The sequence below is a fragment of the Aulonocara sp. 'chitande type north' Nkhata Bay genome, linkage group LG20, assembly GCF_057382095.1.
Source record: "Aulonocara sp. 'chitande type north' Nkhata Bay isolate Kocher_YH1m ecotype deep benthic linkage group LG20, A_spYH_male_GT1.1, whole genome shotgun sequence".
In the NCBI taxonomy this organism is placed as follows: domain Eukaryota; kingdom Metazoa; phylum Chordata; class Actinopteri; order Cichliformes; family Cichlidae; genus Aulonocara; species Aulonocara sp. 'chitande type north' Nkhata Bay.
Genome location: NC_141363.1, coordinates 535,957 through 559,594, shown reverse-complemented (window position 1 = coordinate 559,594; position 23,638 = coordinate 535,957). Strand labels below are relative to the sequence as shown.

The following is a 23,638-nucleotide window of genomic DNA, read 5'->3' as shown; positions in this document are numbered from 1 at the left end:
CCATGTCTGCAGACATTGACAGATAAAAACAAATAATAAGACATTAAGCCAAATGATTAGACTGATATTTAAACAGGTCACATTCATTTTCTGGACTGATTACATCAGGCCAAAAGAATGGCAACATAAAAGTGGTTTCAAGTGCTAGGACGACTCAATCTAGACAGTTTATATTTCATGGATTACCCCTTTATAAATACAGCACGTAGGAATGAGCCGAGGCCTTACAAAGATCCGGTTACACTCTAAGAACACACAATTTCTGACTTGTTACGAAACTGACTGAATTCCTTAAACCCTCACCTTTCAAGATCAGAGATTTTTTTCTCCTTGCAGGATTTGTCCATCTCGGCATCCTTTAAAGCTCCCATCAGCCTCTCCACTTCAGCTTGTGACTTCCTGGATTCCTCTCTGTAGCGGCCAACTTCCTGCTCTAGGACCCTCAGACGATCTGTGATATCCGGACACATCTTGACTGCTTCCTCTGTAGTTTGGATCTTTGAGTATATATGTTTGTGTAAGCATTGGGGGGTGAGAATGGATTCATTAGGTACAAACACAACCATGTGTGAACTGCTACCTAGACAGCATGAAAGCATTTGAAATATTCTCCATGTTGACCACTTCAGATCATTGTCAGACGTAGCTAAACACTCACACTTAGGCTTCCTAACACTTTACGGTTCATTACCAAAGAACAGGTTCAGATAAATAGAAAAACATTTCAATTCTTTTATTATAAGCATATTAATATAGCTGAGCCTTAACCTATTAGCGCTGTTAGCCTAGCATGTAATATGCTAACAGCTAGCACTAACAAAAAAAGAACCTACCGTGGGGCTCACTGCCGGTGGCCCGTCTACTTTGGTTTTCACCTAGTTAAAAAAAGAAATTGTAGATAAACAAATAAACCTTGTGACATCCTGCAGGACTAAATCATTGGCACTGATAATTATACAAGAGCAGGTGTGTTATCATCTTGCATGAACCAAAAAGGAAAAGGTAAGTCAGGCCTGAATTCTAGGTTACAATTCATAATTTAGCTGCCTGCTTTTCTGTGGTTGGCTTCTATCAGTTCCCTCCTCAGGGCATCTTTCATGTAGAGCTAGGAGTTCATTATCATTATAAAATTACATACTTGCTCTGTTTTGGCTGCGATTTTATGAGACCACCAAACATCTCAATTCTTTTCAAAATAAATGCTGAAAGAAAAAAAGAAAGAACACAGTTATGCTGATCAAACCATTCTCTGAGAAAAATATCCCAAAGGAAGTTTCTAACCTAGAATTATCTTTCTCTGTGTTTCTGCTTTTTTCTCCTGGTCTTTACCTCTCTCTGTCTACTGTGTTTGTGAAGGTTATTTAACTTGTTGAGACAGCTGAGGCCACTCGTTTAAACATCATCAAGTGAATGTGCACAAACACTTGTGCGCGCGCACACACACAGACACACAGCCATGTTTCATCCACTTCAGAGTATATTACATTTACTTCCACCTACTGCCAACAGTTCCCCTCACGCTAACCTCAACCACTACTCAACCAAAAACTAACCATATCTTAATCCTAACCAAGTCATCATACTCAAATTTAATGACCTCTGTTATTTTGGCATGCGCTTCACCTCCCAGAGGAAGTAAGGTCGACACAATGTAACTCAGCCTTTTTCATCTGGCAGGCGGGTCTGCACCCTACCCTTTCATTAACGTCACCTCTTGTGCTCCAATGTGTTATTTTTTCAGTGGAATCCCATTCAACACTTATTATATAAAAGAGGTTATTGCTATGATAATTATTTTCATCCAGACAAGCTGTCAGTGCTTAGGTAAGTTTGTGCTGAGGGATTTATTTAACATCTATTCATTAGCCCAAGCTTTTAGCCTCAGTACAATTTACATTCTATTTATTTAGCTCCTAGTTTGACCATTTTTAGACAACGTTCACGTTACCGTTTCTTCTCGGCAAATACAGACAATATTAGAGCTTAACATCAGTTATGTTGAGCTATTTTAAATGCATATAACATTACAGTACTTATATAAAGTCTGTACTTTTAGTTTACTATTCTACTTTTTTATGAGTGATTTTTTAACAAACTAACTTTAAACTGTTACTTATTAGCCTGAGTAGATCAGCAGTTTGTTAAATCCTCAGACCATGCCAGATTCAGAGTCATTTAAATTACCTTTCTTCCCTATTCTGATGCTCAGCTTGAACTTCAGCAGGTGATCTGGAGTTGCTACCATGTTATTGGCTCATTATGATTATAATGAGAATATTCTCAGGTCCACATAAGCCTATGACGGTACATAAAGTTCATGACTTGTCACTATGCTTGTGCTGACTATCAAGGATCTTGGCAACGGCTCGTCCTTCCCTCGTTGCTGCTACATGAGGCTGAAAACACTCATTCATGTACATCAATCCACATCTTTCCCAGCCCAAAATGCTTTAGGCCTAAGTGGACCAGAGCATGCTATTTTCTTTCACTAGAGCACACAGACAAGTGTGGAAACCAGTGGCTGAGAGGATGGTAGGTCTAAAAGGAATTTGTAATATTATGAGAGGGGAAAGGCCAGAAAAGATACAATTACATGTACAGTCAAATTCTTATTATCATTCCTGGAAATGTCTCTTGGGTGTAAATATTTCAAAATATGTTAAATATGTGTAGCCACCAGACTCTGTGCTGAGTTTTTAAACACCTGGCCAAAGACTACCCAGCAACACTGAGTCTGACATGACAGCATATGACATTTGCCTGGTTTGAAAAGAAAAACGTGTCTTTTGAATAAGAGTCAAGTCTTTTAAGGTGTGGTGCTGCCTTGAAGATTTTAGCCAGCCCGCTCTGAAAAGGTCACTGCCTTCCCCGAGGTTCTTTCCTTTGAAGAGCTGGTGTTTAGTTCTAGAAGTCCTTTAATAAGCTTGGAATCAACAAATACTGTTTTATGGGAAGAGGATGAGGATGCACTTAAGCCAACAGAGCCCTGAGGTCACGATAAAAAGCTCCGCTAACAGCTTGACTGAGTCAATAATACCAGCATCTGCAGATACTGTCAGTGGACCACTGTGTGTACATGACCTGATGACAAACACAAACTCTGCAGCTGCTTGAGAAGCAAATCATATTTGTCCTACGAGAAAAAAATTTTTTTGTCCATCTTTGGAGGTCTTGGTGTTTGTCAGGTTGAAATAAGATGATGTAACCATGTAAAAAGCATTTAATGCGCAGCATGTGAAGGATGCTTATATTAACAAAAACAAAAGACCCTCCAAAATCGTTGTGACTCCACCTATTAGAAGCAAATACAACAAATGCAAATTTGGCCACTATTCCCGTGAAGGTCCCTGTGCACCTGTCGAGTCTCCTCAGGCTCCTGAAGAACATAATCTCTGGGGTTTGTGGTTAACCAAAGCGGTCATAAGAAGTGATGATCCTTGATCGAGGGCGGGCCAGTTGCACACAGAGGTTTATGTTTGGTCCCTGTGCATAGTGAAATTGCAAATGGTCAGAACCAACAGAACTGGGTTTCCCTGTAGCACATAAGGAGACAAGCATGAAGGGCACAGTAGAGAAATTGAAATCAGACAAAGTTTTTTACTTTTTAATGGAGGAATCACAAAACCATTTTATTGCACTTAGTACACTCCTCCATTGATCGATCCATTGCTCCATCCTCCATTCATCCACCTATCCATCTTTTTTCTGCTGGATCTGACTACCAGTCTAAGCAGAGAAGCCCAGACCTCCCTCTCTCTGACCACCTCCTCCGTCACTTATAGAGTGACATCAAGCCAGCTGAGTGAACTGAGCGTGTACTGTGTCGGCCCTGGAGCCTCCTCCCAGTGGGTTACCAGTGCCCTACCCTGGAGTTAGGCCCAAGCAAATGGGGGACTAGCTTATCAGCGAGAGTCTGGTGGTCAAACCTTAGCCCTTCAGGCCAGCCCTCCTGTGGACCCACACAACACAGAAGGGTCTATCAAGTTCTGTGGTATGTGGGTGGCAAAGGCAGAGGCCTTGGCAGTCCAATCACCGATTACTGGACCTAGTAGTATTCAACTTTTATTCAAATTTTAAGCATACAATGACGAAATATTCAATACAAACGCCCAGCTTTTATTAGTGCATTCAAACTAGACAGGGAGAGCAAGCTGCCATAAAAAGCTTTGCACTGATCTGACTGAGTCAGAGCAAGAACTGACACAACAAAGTGTAGCGTTTAACACTGGATTTAAATTGTTAATTAAATGTTGTCGCAATTTGATAACTTTGCCATACAAAACCTTGGAGCACAGCTTTTACGATGCCTAGAATTTGTTAAGTAAAAGCAGCAGTCAGCAGACGTCTCTGCGCTGAAGGACTCATGAAGGAGTGGTAGATAAGTTTGATCAGGATCTAATCAAGCGCCAACATAATTCCCCAGTGACCTCCCAAATACTTATAGCATAGCCTGTCCTGTGCCACAGCGCTACAGGATCAACAACACCGCCGCATTTAAATGCACGCAGACACAAACAGCAGACGTATCGACAGTTGCTTTTGTGCTGGCATGCAGGGACATGCCGACAGAGACACACGCATGTATACAGGTACACAACCGTCATCGGTCTTTTTGAAGAATCTCTAAGTTTACATAACAGATTTGATTGCTGCGGAGTACACAAAACAGTCTAATTATGGCAGCACTTCTGCCACAGTGCGAATCTGTTTGCTACAAAAAGTTATTGAGCTGCTGCCACTTTCATGTGGTGCGGCATCAACATCCAAGAAGATATCATTTCACAGGAATGAGATGTGTGTACGCTTATTATGAGTATAAAAGAAAACATTCTCATAAATTCTGGCAGGACAGGGGTCTGTCCTGGCTTGTAAGCCTAGGAGAAGAAAGAAGGAGAGAAAAAAGATTGCAAGGCCCTCGACTTGGCACCCGCACAGGGATACAGGATCTCTCAGATCCATAAATCACTCTCTCTTAATTCATCCTTTTATCCCGTGGGACAAAGTGCAGGCAGGCCCTCTGCTAGGAAGTTGCTAACTATATTGTTGATGCTCACGGGGAGGTAATAATGTGGAATTACTCTTATTGTAAACGTTAGCATAGTAAGTACAAGGTACAGGAAGCATATTACAAGCACAACAAACATATAGTGGTTGTACTGATGGCTGTATGTCTGCAGTCCACACACATAACAGACCACCTCTCTTGTGTGTTCACAGTGCCTGTGTTCAATGACTGCAAAACCATTTTTGCGCAAAATGTAAGAGCCATGCATACTGCACACACATTTGTATTTTCTATTATCTAAACATCAATAGATAATACTTGAGTCCACACTGACCTCTGCATCTGGTCTCTGGTTCTGGGATGGGCTGGGGTTACCGAGCTGGTTCTGAGGCTGTTTCTGGGGGTGCATGACTGACAGTTTGTCTTTTAATTCGTGGTTCTCCTTTCTCAGCTGCTCCAGCTCCTCCAGCCGAACCCTGTCCTCCCGGTCCTTTTGTTCCCGGAGGTTTTCAATCACTCGCTCCTGAGACAGTGAGAAAGTATAAGAAGGTAAAATAAAAACTGATTTGGCAAGTATACGTAGGAATAAGAAAAGATCTGCACAAAAGTATGTTCATTACACAAAGCAGAAACGACATGAAATAAATCTGTTTTCCATCCATTGTGCAAAGGATTGCCAGCCCTGTGCCATTATAATTTTTTCCTATCATTATCGGCAGTATCTTGCCGAATAGGATCTCCAACATTCTTTACAAAGTGTGGCCAAAGACAAACTCATAAATGCCCACCATAAATAATACTGCTATAAATAATCGCAGTGACACAAAGGGATGGGAGCCAAGTAGAACAGAAAGAGGAGGAAGGAAGAGAAGGGCTGAGGGACAGACAGATTTACTGTGGGTGAATTAGGCAGTATTGTAGATCACTCTCTAACAACCACACCGCCTGCTGATAAACCGAGCTGCAATGTCACAAACATCATTTGCTCCTTTCTCTAATCACGTTGGACAGCAGGACAACAGCTCTGGCCTTAAACCAAGTCCACCACATGGGAGGTTGAGCAAGGTGTGCGTGTTAAAGTGAATGTGTGCGTGTTTAGGTGTGGACTGAAATGATTACCAGGGTGTTTATTCAGGTGTTTATTTAGGCGCAGAGCACAGCTCAGCAATGAGACTTTACGACGTGGCATCACCGCATGATTGGCAACTTTAAAGTCCTGGGTAATTGGACAAATACTGCACTAACTAGCCCTGGCACAGTACATCACTACACGGAGAGGGCAAGGGAGAGAGACTGCTTGGCTAACAGGTCCTGACTCTGCCCACTTTATGAATATCTAGGATGTCTGGGGCTTAGAGAAAGACACCAGGGTATGATAATAAATCTGGCTCTATGAGGCCCAAGTGTACTGCACACATAAACAACAGAAAACACACATATGACATCACAGACAAGCACACATACATGCACTACAGAGCAGTGCTCAGCATGGGCACAGTGCCCCAGCCTGTTAATTAGAACCACAGCAGTGTGGCTAGTGACTGGCTCCAAGAGCAGGTTTGTGACAGAGTTTGTGATCAGCAAGACACACACTCGTGCTCGTAAACACATTACACACGCCCTGTGTTGACCACAAAGTCTGAAAAGCTTGCCAGCATTCTCCTCATCACAGCTGAATAATATGTAGGCTGCATCAGAAGTGGTTTCTGGGTAAACAAATGGGCCGGCGCAGAAGAGGGATTTACAGTTTATTGTGCCATTATGCAAGGCTATGTGCAACGAAAACAAATGCTGGTGCTAAAAGACCATTTTAAGTGAAAACATCTATGTGCTGTGTCGCTCTGTGTGCTGCGAATACACTGAAACCCTCATTAACCAGCTTCTAATCTATTAACAGACAAAATGTGTGAGCTTACTGTAAACCCTTCTTGATTGAATAGATACAATCAAAGGCTGCAGGTCAATTAAATAACAATCAAGGAAATAACAGAGATAAACAAGAACACATACAGAGAGAGGAAAAGGAAGTCAGACACTCCTGTATTTGATTCCACTTAGGCTGGTTTTCACATTATCGGTGTCTAAACAGACTGCCTGAAAGATAATTCCACAGTGACACTTACTATATGAGCTAAAACTCTTTGAAATCTGTACAATCGCATGCAGGACTCCAAGTTTTGCTCCTGCAAGCCAAGAGAAATATATAACAGCAAATGCAAAGGCTCAAATGCTCAGTGGCAGAGGTACAAACGTGGCATCCACTGCATAACAGTGCAGTACAGCTGGACATTCACAACTGTCCTAACTGTGAACTCTTAACCAGCAGCCAGTGCCAACGAAATGTAAACCAGTATCGATCTTTAAGCCTGCTGTGCAAACAAACATGTAAATGGGAACCATTTCTTAGCCTCCAGCGCCAAGATGATAATTCTTTAGCCTATAGTAACAACACATGTGAGCTAGCAACAACTTTAAACATGCAACAAAGCGAGGAGAGACGGAGTCCGTCTGAAATCAAGCCAGTCACTTCAAGACAGAATGTATATACTGCTAGACCAGGATGTGACATCTCCATGGTGATGCTGTGTAAAGCAATTCACATCAAACTCTTTCTTTGTTGAAGCAGGTCTGCAGTTAAAGATCGCTGGCACCATTAAACCATGACTGCAAATCCATAAACAAATCACTAAAGATTTGTGTAGACAAGAAAAATAACACCATTATTCAATGCAATCATTTGCTTCAGTTTCTCAGCTTCTTTACAGGAACGTCTTTGCCCTGGAAGAGCGTTAACTCAATGTGTAAAGATTTAAACATAAAAAGGAAAAGAAGCACATCGGCCAGCAAGGTGATTTTCCTGTGAGTGGCAGCAGGCTTGCTCTGTGCTGGTGAGCTTCATGGTGACCAGCTGCTCTCTCATATTTCAAAAAAAACAACAGACAATAAGTGTTTACAACGAACATCCAGCCCATCTATTTCCCATGTGGAGTAAGTCTGTTTGGTTGACCTTGGATCACATGGCAGCTGTTAAGCACAATGATTATGTCTACACTGAATCCTCCTATTCATGTAGACACATGCAATACTGTCTTAATTAACTGCTTTATTTGTTGTGTTATTGTATACACAAATCTGAGTCTTATGTTGGAGCATTACAGATCTTCATTGGGCCCAATTATTGTGTTTATTTGTCTGTACAGTTGTCCTTTCTTATTTTATCTGAAGGCCTTTATTGTGATAGAAAGCTTAAAGAGAAGAGGAGGAGAGAAACTGAGGATGCACCATCGGATACAAACCTAATATTAGAATAACACTCAGCAAGTACTGACTACATCCCACTGAGACTTTACATCGCATGGCATGTGCACAGTATGTTTGACTTCTTCTCTGTGCATAGCTTTGTTATCTGTTATTGCATTTCTATTCCATGTATTTGCCCAGCACTGTTTTTTCTCCTTTCCTTATTAAAACTAACATTTTTCACTCTGCCTTCACCCTTGCATTCCTTGACCTCTCCCCCCATTAATTCTAAGGCCACCTCTACCATCGGGGCTGTGCCTCTTCTGCCACTCAGCTTTTCCATCGCTCCATTTCTCTTACATTTGAAACCTTTATCCTCCTCATTCTATACATCATTCCCTCCCTGCGCCCGGCCCAGTTACAGACATGGACTAATCCTCTGTGTGTGTTCACCATAGACTTCCCCTCTACCAGTCCCTCATTCTCTCCCTTACTACTTACAGATAGGACCACATCTAGTGTGGTCTAAGCCTATAAATTAGGATTTTATGTCGTTAAATTATGGCTGTGAGTCACAGTAAAGCATGAAAATTAATTAAACCATAAGCCATATCCTAGCTTCCCTGAAACGCCTGAAAGGGTAAAACTTTCCACATTACTCCACACCAACCAGCGGACTTTCACATTTTTCAAGCGTTTTGTCCTTTACACCTTCCATCCATCCAGCAACAAACAGGACAACATCTCTCTGAAACTCAATCCTTGAGTGTTGATTTTCACCTTTTCTTTTTGGATACTTACAGTGCTTTTCCCCATCACTCTTACCTTTTCTGATAAAGCTTCTTCCAGTGTAGCCAGAGCCGTGTCTGTGTTGCTGGAGTCGGTTTGAAGGCCCTGAACCCTTTCCCTCAATCCAGCCACCTGTTTGTCCTTGTCCTTTAACTGCTCCAGCAGGTTCTCAATCTGGGGAGGAAGAACAATGAGAGTGAAAACAAAGGAAATCCCACCAGTGGAATATTGTTGTTAAACAAACACAAAATATTCATCATGACTGATGGAGTCACACAAAAGTTTAGACCAAACTTGGAAAGTTAAGTAGCATTTTTACCCAGTTGTAACCAACTGAAGGCTCACAACTGGAGATTGTTTGTACCCATGAACCGCACACATACTTTTTGGCCCCTGGGGACCCATCTAGAAGAGGAATCAAAACACTGAGTCGTTTGTAGAGCTTCTGACTGCATTTTCCTGCTGTTTTGTCATCGATTCTGATGTGACGTCTCAGAGACAAGCAGCAGTGAAAGCCTCGATATAGCAGTTTGCATCACAAGAATTATAGATGGAAGCACAGCATGCAAATACATTTATTGTATGTCTGTCTATTGGAACAGTAAAAACACCAGTGCACTTCTCTGTGGCTGTGGAATACTTATATTATTCTATGTTTTAATCTACTGCACCACAGCTCTTGTGTTTCTTGTCACTTGTATCACATAAAATGCCTTTTTTTCTTTATATTACTGTGTGTAGATGGTTTTCTGTCATTTCTACAGTTTCTTGCTGTATTTGTGTCCTGAGCTTTTACAGGGTCTGGCCCACTAGGGTCTCATCTCTAGGGTTTACAGAGAATTATCTGAAAAAGAGAAAATAGGCAGTGAATTGCAGTCCCCATGGCATAAAAGGTCAAAGAAGAATGAACAGACTGCTTCCAGCTGATAAGAAAGCAAAATAACTCAAATAATCACTCGTTGCAACCAAGGTATGCAAAAGAGCATCTCCTTCAAGCAGACTGGCTACGATGCAGAAGACCACCGCGTACCGTTCCTGTCACCTAGGAACAGGAAATTGAGCTGTAATTAACATGGGCTCACAAAAACTGGAAAATAGAAGATTGGGGGGCAAAGTGCCTGAATGAGTTTCCATTTCTGCCGTGACATTTGGATGACGGTCCAGAATTTGTCTTAAAAATCATGAAAGCGTTCACCTGGTGCTTATCAAGAGTTCAGGTCAGTAGAGGTGTGGGGGATATTTTTTTGGCACACTTGGACCCTCTCAGCCCCCTGTACAGTCACCTTAGACGTGTGGTGTAATGAGAGATCTGCACCATGGATCGACCGTGGTTCCTCACATGACAGCAAGAAACAAAATCTCTGAGAAATGCTTACAGCACCTTGTTGAATTTGTGTAATGTAAACGGAGAAAGTTCCAAAAGTAAAAGGGATCCAAACTGGCAGCAAGGTGTACCTAACAAAGTGGCCAGAGAGCAGAGTGGACAGCGACTCCCATTCCTTGAATCTATGTCCAACAGATAGTGTGGCATTAACAACATTCACTTTATCAGTTTAGTAGTTTTATACTAAGAGTTAATTCAGCCCATTGACTTGCAGGACATCTGCCTTTTTGCAGTTAACCTCATGTTGCTAAAGTGGTGGTGTAATAGTCTTTATCTGATGAACATCTGCAAAACAGAACAAAAGCACGGACGCACACACACAAAAGCACACAAACACAAAACGCTCTGAGCTGTACCAAAACAAAACACTAACAGATGCAGCTGGAGCAGGATACAGTGCCATGCAATGAGACTCCAGAGGTCTACAAATTAGTTTCCAAGGGACATCTGGTGATAATGCATGTTAATATGGTGACAGGGACTTGTACAAGCACATCTGATATTCCCTTGAATTCTGGATTAATATGATTATCATGAAAAAAAGATTACGTTCTTCTTCTTTAGTAGGTTTTTGCTTTCAACAGACAAAGTGTCCCATTCCCTCACCGCTGCAATGAATTAATAACACAACTGACCCAAGTGATCCATTCTCAGATCAGGGCTTGTAAGCCTAACCCTCACCGTCGTACAACAAAAGGGATTCGTTGTTCAATGAACATGAGATTCCAATTTTTCAAAAGCCCTCCGGGCCACCAAGAGACCACAGTTTTACTGCAAAAGTGGCAGGGTAAAAAAAAGTTGCATTCCAGTCATGGGTGCATAGATAGATAATGTTCAAATCTCTGCAGCTATTTTACAAATGAATCCAATTAGACTCGACTTTGGTGTTTTCTGCTCCCTGGAGGGCAAGAGTGAGGCTTTAAGGGAGCCATCTTGGTTTTGGGATTTGAGGGAAAGTGATAGAAGGGGCTGGAAAACGCAGCCAAGACCCCTCGGCTGATCTTGATAGGTTAATAACAGTCATTACACAACCAAGCTAAAGGCTCTGCTAGGTTAGTCCACGACCGATAGAAACATTAGAGCCTTCAGGGAATGATGGGAAAGCTTCACACTACCAGACTTAGATAAAGTTCCCAGTAATTCATGATTGCCATGGGTGTGTTTGATGGTATTTTAGGATGGACACTGTGAGAAAAGGGAGGGGTATATGGGTTGCTCCATTCATTCTTTCATGTTTCTCTCATTTGAAATGAATGGACCAAAGAAGTGCTTTTATTTACTTCACTTAACTGGGATGTAAGTGCACGCAAGTCAAAGCAACAAATACACAATTCTTAGTCAAGGCTGACAGATTATTCGAGACTTAACTCTGTAACAAAATGCAAGAAATAAAGGAGGAAATACATGAAAACAAACTTTGTGGCCTCTGGTTGTTGGGACTCAGTGGCCTTGTTGGCCAAACGCACACACCAAAACATACAGTACACATGCACTCATGCACACCCTTGTCCCTGTGGGCTACATAGAGCCCTATTTTAGGCCAAATTGAGCATGTCACCCCTGGTCCTTAGATAAATGATTACATTCTTCACCAGTCTTAAGTTTGCTTTGGCCTGGTCCTACAAAATAACAACCGCTCGATGAAATATTTAGCCTCGTCGCTTGGCCCGCTGTGAAATTGTGCAGAAAAACATTAGAAGCAACTTAAACCTTATAGCAGCGGATCAAAATAAGCCGAGCGAATCGCGGATATGGGAAAGAGGGCAAGGAATTCTATCAGAATTCTCAAACTTCAATCGCGCACTCTTAGGAGAAATGTCCTGTGTGGACAGGCGAGGAGCAGGGCAGCTGTGTGCCTTTTCGGGAGAGAGGGGGCCTCTCTTCCAGTAGCTCGGTTGTTATGATGAGAACAGCAGTCGCTCATTTTATCTCCCTGTGCATGAGGCGACCTCAAACTAAACTCCCGCATCTCTCTTTCTCTTCCTTCCATGCACACACACGTGCATGCACACGCACACACGTGCATGCACACACACACACACACACACACACACACACACTGAAGCCTTTTATCACTGAACTATTGGGCATATGTCATACCATTCTCCAACCAAACACACCTCCCCATGGAAGCGGACCACCTACGGCAGCCATCTTCCAGACCAGGCACTGCGATGTGGACTCTCCGTTTCAGTAAGTGTGTATCCTCTTGAGAAACCATGACGTCTGTCTCAGTCATCTCCCACTGCTTTTTACAGCCACGCTGTTTTCACTCTGATAAAGTTATCAAAAAGCTGATATTGCAGGAATAGGTTCTCATTAAAAGTGGGAGTGCTGATGTATACCTATCACTGACCTTGACTCTGAAGATGCTATTGATAGGGAGTTCAAACACGCAGCTAAAAAAATGAAACACAGCAAAACACTTTATTCCATTTGTTCGATGTTCTTGCAAATCCGCTGGGAACCGTGTTTTTGCATTACAGTTGTAGTCTGTTAAATATAATTAACACAAGCTGAGTTCTAAAGTAACGGGAAAGAAGTATCAGGCTCTGTGTCTCTGGCAAAAAATGGTCATCTAAAAGCAGCTTGTTCCGGAGGAGAACCACAAACCCGGTTGACCCGTCTGTCGTCCAGCCAACTAAGAACTAGAACACTGTGGCTGCCAGAGGAATCATTTCTCCAGAACACAAAGGAGACCAGGGTGGAGTGTGACCACCATAAAAATACAATCATTTGTATTTTTAAAACACTTTTGTACCAATAAAAATACCAAACAATAATTGGGTGCACTTTTTGAAAGGCAACTTACTTGTCATCGCCTCTGAAAATATGACGGCGACAACTGTAAAACCCAAAGATCCTGGCGCTGACATCCATGTGCGCATGCTTTCATATGCTCAAACACACACACACATAAGCAAAAACAATAAAAGCAAAGTGAACAACATGCAGTAACTGTACGCGTATTCCTCTAGAGAAATCTAGGTCACCGTTAAACAGAAACAGTACGGACATCTACATGCTGGAAATATCATACCGCTATGTCAAGCACTCCGCAATCACACGCAGCCATGGTAGTGCATGCTTAAATGTGTGCGCACGCATATTGTTCCCATCTCCAGCCATCAAAGGCTGTTGATTCCTGGATTAATAAAAGGGCTCCTTCCTGCTTCTGAGCACTCAGACACGGCTCTTCAAAGAGAAACACAGCCTATGTCATGAAGAACAGGGAACACGGTGACCTTTTCAGCGTGAGGTGGGTGTGCTTGCACTTCATTTAACCCATGTCCCACCATCACCCCCATCTCTGTCTATGAAATGCAACAACATGGGCAAAACTGGCAGAATGGAAAGACCGATAATATGTATGTTGGCGCCTCCATGTGGTAATATGCCGTCATAAGTTCCCTGTTTAATTTGGAACGGATCCTTTAGATTTAATGTCAGGGATTTGCTTTCAACTGTGTGATTCATTACCACTAAGTTCTTTGAAGTGTGTATATACAGTGAGTTATCTTGTTTACCTTCACTTTACAGAGCAGAGTGACACAAAGGACATAATGTCTTCTCTGGCTTCAGATTTTACCTGCACAACCTGGAAATCCACGAACACTCAAAACAATTTCCTACCATTCCCATCATTCCCTAACAGCAGATTCACCAGTACTGAGGTGTATGGCTGAGAATGTGAACGCCAACACGACACAGTGACCTTCAACACCTTTCCCAGATTCCCATCAGATGTCGTTCCTAATGTTGTGCAGCTCTGCTTGAAGATTCATTATTGGTTATCGACCGTAGCGGCAAAGCACAATGACGTCACAAGACGAGTGGTGCCCCAGAGAGGAGTTAGGTGAAGTGTGATGCTCAGGTTCTGGAATCATCCACACTTTGCTTAATGAGGAAAAAGTCATTTATTTTTAATTTTGCTAATGTACTGCTGCACATCAAAGAGAGCAAATGACACTGTCCATGTTTATGAAGAGGTATATCTCGACCACCTAGGCTTTAGAGGAGAAGTATATATAATATTCTTTTCCAACCTTGCATTTGTGAACAGGAGAATAACATTTGTATATATAATTACACATTTATTAGTAATAAATGGCTATAAAAGTAAAGTTATTACAGAGAAACAAGAAAAACAGCTGTTAAACAATGTTGTTACTACTTAATTAAATAATGCAAACAGATTTTTTTTTAGCTCTTTTGAAGTGTTGTCCAACACTTGGCTGCAGCTTAGCTAATTGCACAAACGTGTTCTGCTACTGTGTGCTTGCATGTGACTTCATGTCAGTGCTCGGCAATGCCATGAGACCAAAAAGGAGCATGCAGAGGCAGACAAGCAGGCAGAGCCAAGAATAAAAAAACCAGCTGAAATGCAACTGGAAGCAAGCGAAAGAAACAGAATTCTCTACGGGTTTCACTACGATTACAACTACGGATTGTAACTCTTACAGAAGCTTCCTCACCATTACCCCAACATTCATTCTGCTTCTTACCACCAGTGACTGCTCACAAATACAAAGGTGCTCTGTGCTCTTTAGAGAAACATATGCTCTCATTTGTATGCAGCCACAAAGGCACGTAAACATACACAAATGTAAACAGACATTCACGTTGTGCTCACAGACAAGCAAGAATACATAAAAACCCTTATAATTCAAGGCTACTTTCTTATATATGTTTACAAGCAAGCAACTCTCATTGTATGAGCTCATTTAAGAGGTCATATTATATTTTAGAAGATGGGAATATCATTTATTGTCCCTCATTTGGGAAATTCAAGTGTTCCAGCAGCAAAGTGACAGGCAGATGGAGCATGCAGTTTCCCAAAAAAGCAAAGAATAAAGTCCAACAGTCGAACAGCTGCTGGGAGAAAGGACCTGCGATAACGCTCGTCTGTGCACCTAGCATGCAGCAGTCTGGCACTGAAGGAGCTCTCCACTTCTGCAACAGCTTCATGCATGGGGTGGAAGACATTGTCCAAGCCATAAACAAAGGATGTGTTTGGATACCTGCATTTTAACTGCAAACCTTTTGTAAAATCTACATATGAAAAAAAGAGTAGCTGGTCATACTGCAAGTAATTTTGGAAATGCATGAAAACATAAAGGGGTGTATGCAGGAGTCCAATTCTGGTTCAGCCTCCTTTTTTCTTTCCTTACAGAAAGTTCTTAAAGAGATATGCCTGTACTCACAGAAGCTGTGGTAACAAAAGCATGTTTCCTTTTATCCGTTTCTTTTCTTTTTCACCAGACCAGCTGGCCAATAACAGCAAATTGGGCTTTTCAGAGGGAGCGCGGTCTTGAAGAGGGAGGAGCTGAAACAGTGTTATCCACAGAAGGCGCTGCATTAATGAACAGCATGAGAGAGAAGAAAATATGTTTTCTGAACATGAAAGAAAGGGCTTCTGTTAAAGCACAGGCACTAAATAAAATTGGTAACCTCTAAATGAGCATAAAATGACCTCAATACATGAACTAGGTTAAAGCAGAACACCCACAAATTTTCTGGTCAGATATTATGTTAAATAGGTCGAAAAAAAGAATTTGGACAAAGAGGCCACACTGAACAACAGGCTCCAGAGTAAAACGTGTATAACAAAGTAGCCAAAGCATAAGCGTTTCTGCTTCACTAGAGCTTATAATTGAAAAGCCAGTTAGAGAGGAAAAAAACAACAACAAGAAAAACGTTAGGAATTAAATATTTAACCTCCCACCACCTCAACCTACCAATTGGGGGGAAAAGTGCGTGCACACAAAATTATAATAGGGGTCTGAGTAATTTCAGATAAGATCTTGGGAACAAATGAGGGCAGCTGTGAGATGGATAAAAGGCAATGGTTTACAGTTATTTTAACTTTGCTTGTTGGCTAAAAGTAGAGAGGCTCGTTCTGCAGATATAACACAGCCTATCTGAACTACAAACACCTCTTTAGACTGTTTCGACACTGACGTAACAGATGCATCCAAACAATGGCAACATTTATAGAATATTCAAGTAGCCTAATATACAAGGTCTACTGTTCGTGTAGAGCTTGTGCAAAGACACTTTGATTTGAATACATACCCAAAGAAGCAGGAAATCATCTCCACTTGTATACTTCTGGACTTTCATTGTAACATGTGGCTTATTCTGAACATACAGTTCCAGCCTCTGAAGAATACAGGCACACAATCAGGTTGTGATTATTATCACGAATGTTGGGCTGGGGTCAGGCAATGGGGGCTACATATAACATTTACACATTTGACAAGTAGACGTCCTCCCCCTCTCTCCGCACATTCTTCCAGAAAGTAATTCACTCAGAAACCTTCCACGTGCATTCATACATATCAATTAGACATGAACCCACACACGTGTAGAGATACAACACCCACAGACCTGCAGACAAAGGGGATGACGGAGGTGCAGACAGAAAGACGAAGCAAGCATTGTTTTCCCACTGATTTATTCTGGTTGACCAAATAGCAAAGTGAGCGGGGAGAGACTCCTGCAGACCCAGACAGACTGCACTTGTGCAAGCTAGGCCGTATGTGAATGTGTCTGTGTGCGTTGGCCAAGTTGATCCACGTCCACGATCTTTAGACTCCAGACCCTATCTCTGCCCCCCTCAGCTGTGGAATGCTGCAATGATTGCTGGGTAATTACCCCGATGCTTTAGTCCTCTGCTCCCAGCACCATTAGTATTAAATCTTTTCTTTTTCTTCACTTTGGAGGGAGGCAATGGCCGTCCTTTGATCAGAAAGAAAGAAACAAAGGAAGAAAGAAAGAAAGAAAGAAAGAAAGAAAGAAAGAAAGAAAGAAAGAAAGAAAGAAAGAAAGAAAGAAAGGAAAGAAAGAAAGAAAGAAAGAAAGAAAGAAAGAAAGAAAGAAAGAAAGAAAGAAAGACTGGCCACCCGGCGGGGACCACAGCAGCTGTCTCCACCTGTGGCTTCTGACCCAGGCCCACTTTACAGTGATCTGGTCAGACAAGTGAAATGCAGTGTACAGTCGTATAATTCAACTCCAAGTGGTCAAAGTTTGACCCATTTTCTCCTGATAGTATTAGGCATTAATTTTATGAAACACTAACACTGGACTGCCAGCAACTGTGGTGGAAGCAGGTCAGCGTGAGTGATAGCGTGTCATCATCATGATACAGTCAGATTTGAGCTCTTCATTGAGTTGGAGAATCATCAAACACATTTGATTACTTGAACTGAAGTATGTATTTGTGGTCAGGCAAAAGATGGCCTGGAATAGCTGGGGGCTGACATATGGCCCAATGCTAGGGTTGTCTTGACTGATGTGTAGCCTGGCTCCAATCAGCCAGCCTCAGGCTCTCACCATTAACCCTGGCTGATTGCTGATAGGAACAGAGGGGGATACAGGGAGGCCTATCACAGGCAGTTTACCAGAACCTCCCCAGCTACGATGGGCTTATCTGCAGCCATGTCTCTGCGCTGTGATTGGTCAGCTGGAATCCATTAGGATGAAAGGCATTGGTGGCCTCATCACAGATCTATCAAGATCACACACACTAAAGCAGGAACATGAACGTAGATGTGAAGAGTTATCTGCACGGATCTCTGAGCTGCTGCACACACAAGCACTCACCTGGAATACGCACACAGAATCCTACAGATGTGTGCAACAAAGGCATATACTGGAAAATAGACGAGCAAACTGACCGGCATGTAGCCGGTGTAATCAGAGGTCTTCCAACAGACCTGCTGGAACACCTTTTACCCCTTTTATCCCCTGAGAATCATGAATATATCTTTGCTTTGGCACATCACACTATTATGTGTGTTTAGCAGTACGAAGAGCTGATTTTGTTTTTTTTAATGGAATATATTTGGCTTGGACTGTTGACATGACAAAAAAAGCAGTTCAAACGGTAAATATAAAACTCTCTAAAATAAGCAAAGCTTCCTGGTTTGGATTAGAAAATCTACTGGTTAAGAAAGAGTACCTACAGAGTAACTACAACCCTTTTTAGATTTCTATATCAAAACCTGTGGACATGTTTCCATCAGTATTAAGGGCTGATCTTACACCAAAGTGTCACCAGACATAATAACCTGTTTTAATTGAAAGCGCTTATTAACAATGGCAGCCCTCCTCTACGTGGCCTCACCTCAACAGCTGCAAGTTGATTTGGGCAGGCAACTAAAGTTTCCACAGCAGAATGTGTTAGCATCACTCCAGATAGACATTTTAATCACGTCTGAGCCCTCCAAGCAACTAATTATACTCAAATTCACCTGGGAACAGAGCACAGAAGAAGAAAACGAGCGGAAACACATGCAGCAACGGGGGAACAGTTAAAGGTAAGTGAAGCTGTGAGATGCACTGCGAACTTGTAGAGGTGGAAAGTAAGGGATTTTGCAGTATACTTAGTCTTCAACACGCTCAAACCTGTAACTGAAGCCACCTTGTGACTATCCACACAAAAAAGACACACTTGTTATCACTGTTTTGTTAACAAGGTTAGAAAAGGTAACTGTTTGACATGCTCAGTGATAATCAGATGCACACATCTGTTTGTCTGTTTAGCTATTTAACTACCCTAGCTCACCTGCAACCACGACAACAAAAGGACCAATTCAAACTTGGCTGTAAAATACACCTAATTCTAACCTCAACTATAAAAAACTCTTAAGCTAAAACAGCCTTTGTCTCAAAAGGTCTGTCCAAAAGGGACAACCAGTCAAAACGCCCTCACTTTCCAAAACTGTCTTCACTTCCAAGGTCAGCACAGCTATTCTTGTCAAGTTGCAGTGACATTTCACTGTGGACAGCCTCACCCAAACCCTAACCCCTTCATTAGGACCAGGCTTTGGCCCCCATGAGAACTACTGGTCTCCACAAGGTTGGTGGACGCGGAAAAAGCCTGTTAAGATGTAACAAAAACGCACACACCTACACACACACAATAAACACTGTGTCAATGCTGGACTAACATTTTCCTTCTATCAACATGCAGCATTTCCTCTTGCTATCCATATGCATCACACTCAACAGTACTAGTGTGTTGGGACGATGTATAAAATATTTGGGGGAGAAATGGCAAAGAGAGAAAGTGGAACACTGAAGGATGTTTTGGGAAATATCTATGTGGGTACAAAAGGTGTAACATGTAGAAGACATTACAACAAGAGACATTAAAATGAAAATCTTTCAACCAATGTGAAAGCTCATTAACGATAAAACATTCAAGACAGAAGAACAATTGCTCCAGAGAGACAGTGAGCTGAGAGCTGAGTGGGGGAGGAAAAAGAAGAAATGCATAAGGCCAGGGGACAACTGGATTTATCTTCATATCAATCTCTTTCTCTCTCTACTTTTCTTCACAATCAAAGGGCTAGCCATGTTGATGAAACCAGGCCAGAGCCAGTGATGACACCAGGCCAGAGCAAGTGCTGAAAGGGTCTGGCAGAGGATCCACTCAAACAGAGGTTGGTTCCCCTGAGAATGTCTGAGCGAGACCTGCTAAGCACTATAATAGCTATAAGAGGGGCCCTTGTGTACACGGCATCCTTCCATATAGACGCACAAACATTCACACATTGTGCTCGGTCTGCAGCACATGTAATCCAATCTCCCTGCCTGTGGTTGCTATAGGAGGCAACATGATAGGGGATACTATACTTCCATGCATACAGACAGCCTTTTTAAAAGCATGAATATGGATTGAGATGACCACAATGTTTGAACATGAATAACATATGTAAGCCAAAACCACACCACAACCGGCCATGCATATGTACCTCCCACAGCCCTACCCCCTCAGAGAAAGAGGAAGAAGAAAAAGAACCAAAAATGAAAAAATAAATAAATAAATGCATCATTATGCATTGGTCATGGTCTCATAGACCAAGAGCTTGAACAGAGCTTCCACTGTTCTGCATGATACACAAGACCAAAATGCCCACACAACTTCTTTTTGTCATTCAAAGACCGTTTCCTCATTATTTTTAGTTAAATTAAGCCTCTTGCTATTAAAATCACCCCAGGGCTCAAACTATAGCAGTGACATCATGGTACCATGCAATAATTCATGGTGAACATCCATGTCGATGCCAGCAAGAGAAAATTCCTCTCACTCTCTTGAAACAGAGAACAAGGCAGTAATGGCACAAACTGCAATTTAAGCTAGTCTGTGTCGCAACGTCTGTGTAATCATTTTAAAAAAGGGGTAAAAACGCACCACATGTCAGAAACCCTTAAATATCAAATTCAAAAGGGCCTCACAGACATAAACATGACTTTACTGCATCTTTATGAAGCTGTTAATTAATACAAAAAATGAAACCAATAAATCTGTTGAGGAAAGCTACATATGTCATTAATTAGTATGTTTAGATGAAAACTAAACCAGAAATTCCACAGAAAAGAAAAACTGCAAGAAAACAGTAATTATTCAAAAATCCAAGATAACACAGGAGTGGGCGGGGCAAAGCAAAGGACGCTAAACTGCAACGAAGAACATGCGAGTAAACGAGACTGATGCCGCAAACCTGTTGTCCTGTTTTCATTTACATTCGTTTTTTCAGCTTCCTCCCGTCCGTATCGTATTACACTCACATCCAACAGGCTGTTCTTGCTCTTAGATACAACGACACACACTGACCCACACAGGAATCCAATATCATGCACCAGTTGACCTGTCATCAGCCTTTATCATTCTCACCAGCTCTCTGGGTGGCGGGTGCTGTTTGCAGTGAAGACAGAGAGCCTGTCGCGATAAAACAGATGCATCATCTGAACCCTCAAAGCTCTTTTCATCAGCGGGGGAACATATATGAGAGATTAATAGCTCTATGAAATCTGTTTAGTTGACTCACTGGAAGCCGAAAATTTTATGAAGAGGCTTGGCACTTTTCATAAGATTTAATCTAAACCTCATTACATCGTGTCATGAAAGTAAAAGCAGTGCTTGTACACAGCACATGGTTTAGCTATTGAAATAATATTCTCAGGATGTTTTTTTCTTTTCCCCAACTGTGCGGTTTGTCATATCAAAATGTCCCTAGTGAGGGAAATGTAACCCCACGTTTTTTAGATAGAGTTATCTTTCAAAGAAAAAAAGAAAAAACTTTATTCAACACTGAGAAGTCTTCAGACACAGCTGGGGGTGTGGGGGCTGGTGGCGAAATAACTTCAACAGGATAAGACTGGTAAGGAAACGAGCCACACTCCTGTCTTTCCTCTTGTACACAGATCTGTAAGTTATAGCCCAAGCCTGCTGGGAAACGGGAAATTTGGGAAACAAATCAGTACGAAATGGTCAGTTTACAGAGTGGTTACAGTGCGCACAAAGTTAGTCAAAGAAGTGCACGTTTCAAAGGAATCATATCTAGAGATCATGACTAGCATTCCCATTCCACTTAAAAATGTGACCCAGATAGCAATGACATTAAGATATCTTTTTAAAAATATTACCATAAAAGGATTAGTCACGTGACACGGCTGGTTCTCCCAAAGACCACATTTGCTCACATTCTTTGGGGTTATTTAGCCACACAAACACATACAGTCATATCTGTCAAGGCTTTCTGGCAACAGAACACACCAGTTTAAAAATCATGTAAATTACAGAAACACTGAAACTGAGTTCTTTCTTTGTCTTTCTTTTGTTTTTAATTAAATTCATTGAATTTGTATCTAATGTCAGCAATCAGTTTCAGAAAAAGTGCAACATTTACTCTTCTGTTGCATCACATCTTCTTCTTTTAACAACATCCTACAAAAGACTTTGGGTACAAGCCGTTTTAGAGTCTTCATCTACAAAAAGGTTTCACCTTCAAAGCACTAACAGCCATAATAGTGGTGCGGACGTTTTTCACACCATATGCACGAATACAACCCCATGCCATCACTCACACTGGCTCCCAGTTTTCAGTTCCCCATCTTAACTGAACTCAGGCCCGAGGAAGTGGGTGGCTGTTTCTGGATGTTACTTTGCACTTTTGTATCTTCATCATAAGCTAAAATAGTTGGAAAGTTAATACACAAGTCAGTGACCCAATAATTTCCCCCCTTCAGCGTAACTCCAACATATCACCTACACCGACCTGCAGCACAAAAGTACCTTGCACAGATCAGATCATTACAACACGTTGTGCTGGAAAACCTTTGCTGTAAACCCTGGCAAGAAAAGATTGTTGCAGACCATGATAATGAGCCCCCCCCCGTTATGCACACTGTTATGCACTATATCACTATTACATGCCATTACCTTTCTTCTTTAACTTGGTTGGCAGATACTGCATGCTCTTGGTCTGTGCTCACTGCTCTCACCAGCTTGCCAAGCGTTACTCTTGTGTCTTGTTTCCATCTCTCTGTGCTTTTCTCTCATGTCTCAACCAGCTGCAGCAGATGGACAGCACCTCCATGAGGCCGGTTCTACCAGAGGTCTCTTCCTGTTCTTTCTCTTGATGGCTGCCAAGTGCATGCTCATTGGGCTTTTCTCTCTAATACTGTAGGGATTTTACCTTAAATTTAAAACACCGTGAATATGACTGTTGTTGTGGCCTGCACTATATAAACTGAATTAAACTGAGTAAATAGCCGTTTGGTTGACCCTTCCCCAAACATACACCAAAGCCAAAAAAACTCAACCAAACAAGCAAATACAAAATAGCTTGACTGGATTAAACCGCAAACCTCTGGTAGAGACAACCAACAAATTCAGCCCCTTTATGCTTCTAAAAGAATTTCAATGACATGCTGTGCTTCAGAAGCAAAAAGTTGGCAAAAATGTCCTTGCCATTTCAGAAACCTCTTAAAAAGTAGGCAAACTATCACGTCTACCTGGAAAAAGAGACATGGAAGAAACCTTTGTGCAAAGAGGCGAAGATAAACAAGATGAAAGAGGAGCCGGAGATGAAAAAGCAAAGAAAGACCAGAAATTGAAAATCTGAAAGTGAACCCAAAGTCAAAGTGCACTCAACATTGAGCTCACAGTCTTATGAGACAAGGAATGTCTTCCAGCTGGCAAGGGAGGACACAGAAGAAGAAAGAAAATCCTTTAGGAGAGGACTCAAGAGTGGTCTTTAGCAGGAAGACATTCAACATAAAAAGAAAGAAGATGGTCATGGCAAGAGCGGCCTACAAGAAAAGTCAGACTTTCAAATGATGAGGGAAGTTTTCCAGCTGGAGAAACTGGACATGAAAACAAAACCCCACTTTGAACAAAGAACCAAGGATGCACTTATGGAGGGCTT

The 23,638-nt window shown here is 41.9% G+C and overlaps 1 protein-coding gene across 3 annotated transcripts in view; it reads right to left on the bottom strand.

The window, feature by feature from the left end:
- The window catches only part of LOC147304710 (ERC protein 2), a 161,827-nt gene that overhangs the window by 99,038 nt on the left and 39,151 nt on the right, over positions 1-23,638 (bottom strand). For all 3 annotated transcript variants that reach the window (XM_086276622.1, XM_086276624.1, XM_086276623.1), the window contains 4 exons: positions 9,071-9,208; positions 5,340-5,528; positions 834-875; positions 304-497 (listed from right to left, as the gene is read on the bottom strand). In XM_086276622.1, the coding sequence (XP_086132748.1) occupies positions 304-497; positions 834-875; positions 5,340-5,528; positions 9,071-9,208 (563 nt within the window). The remainder of the gene's footprint in view (positions 1-303; positions 498-833; positions 876-5,339; positions 5,529-9,070; positions 9,209-23,638) is intronic.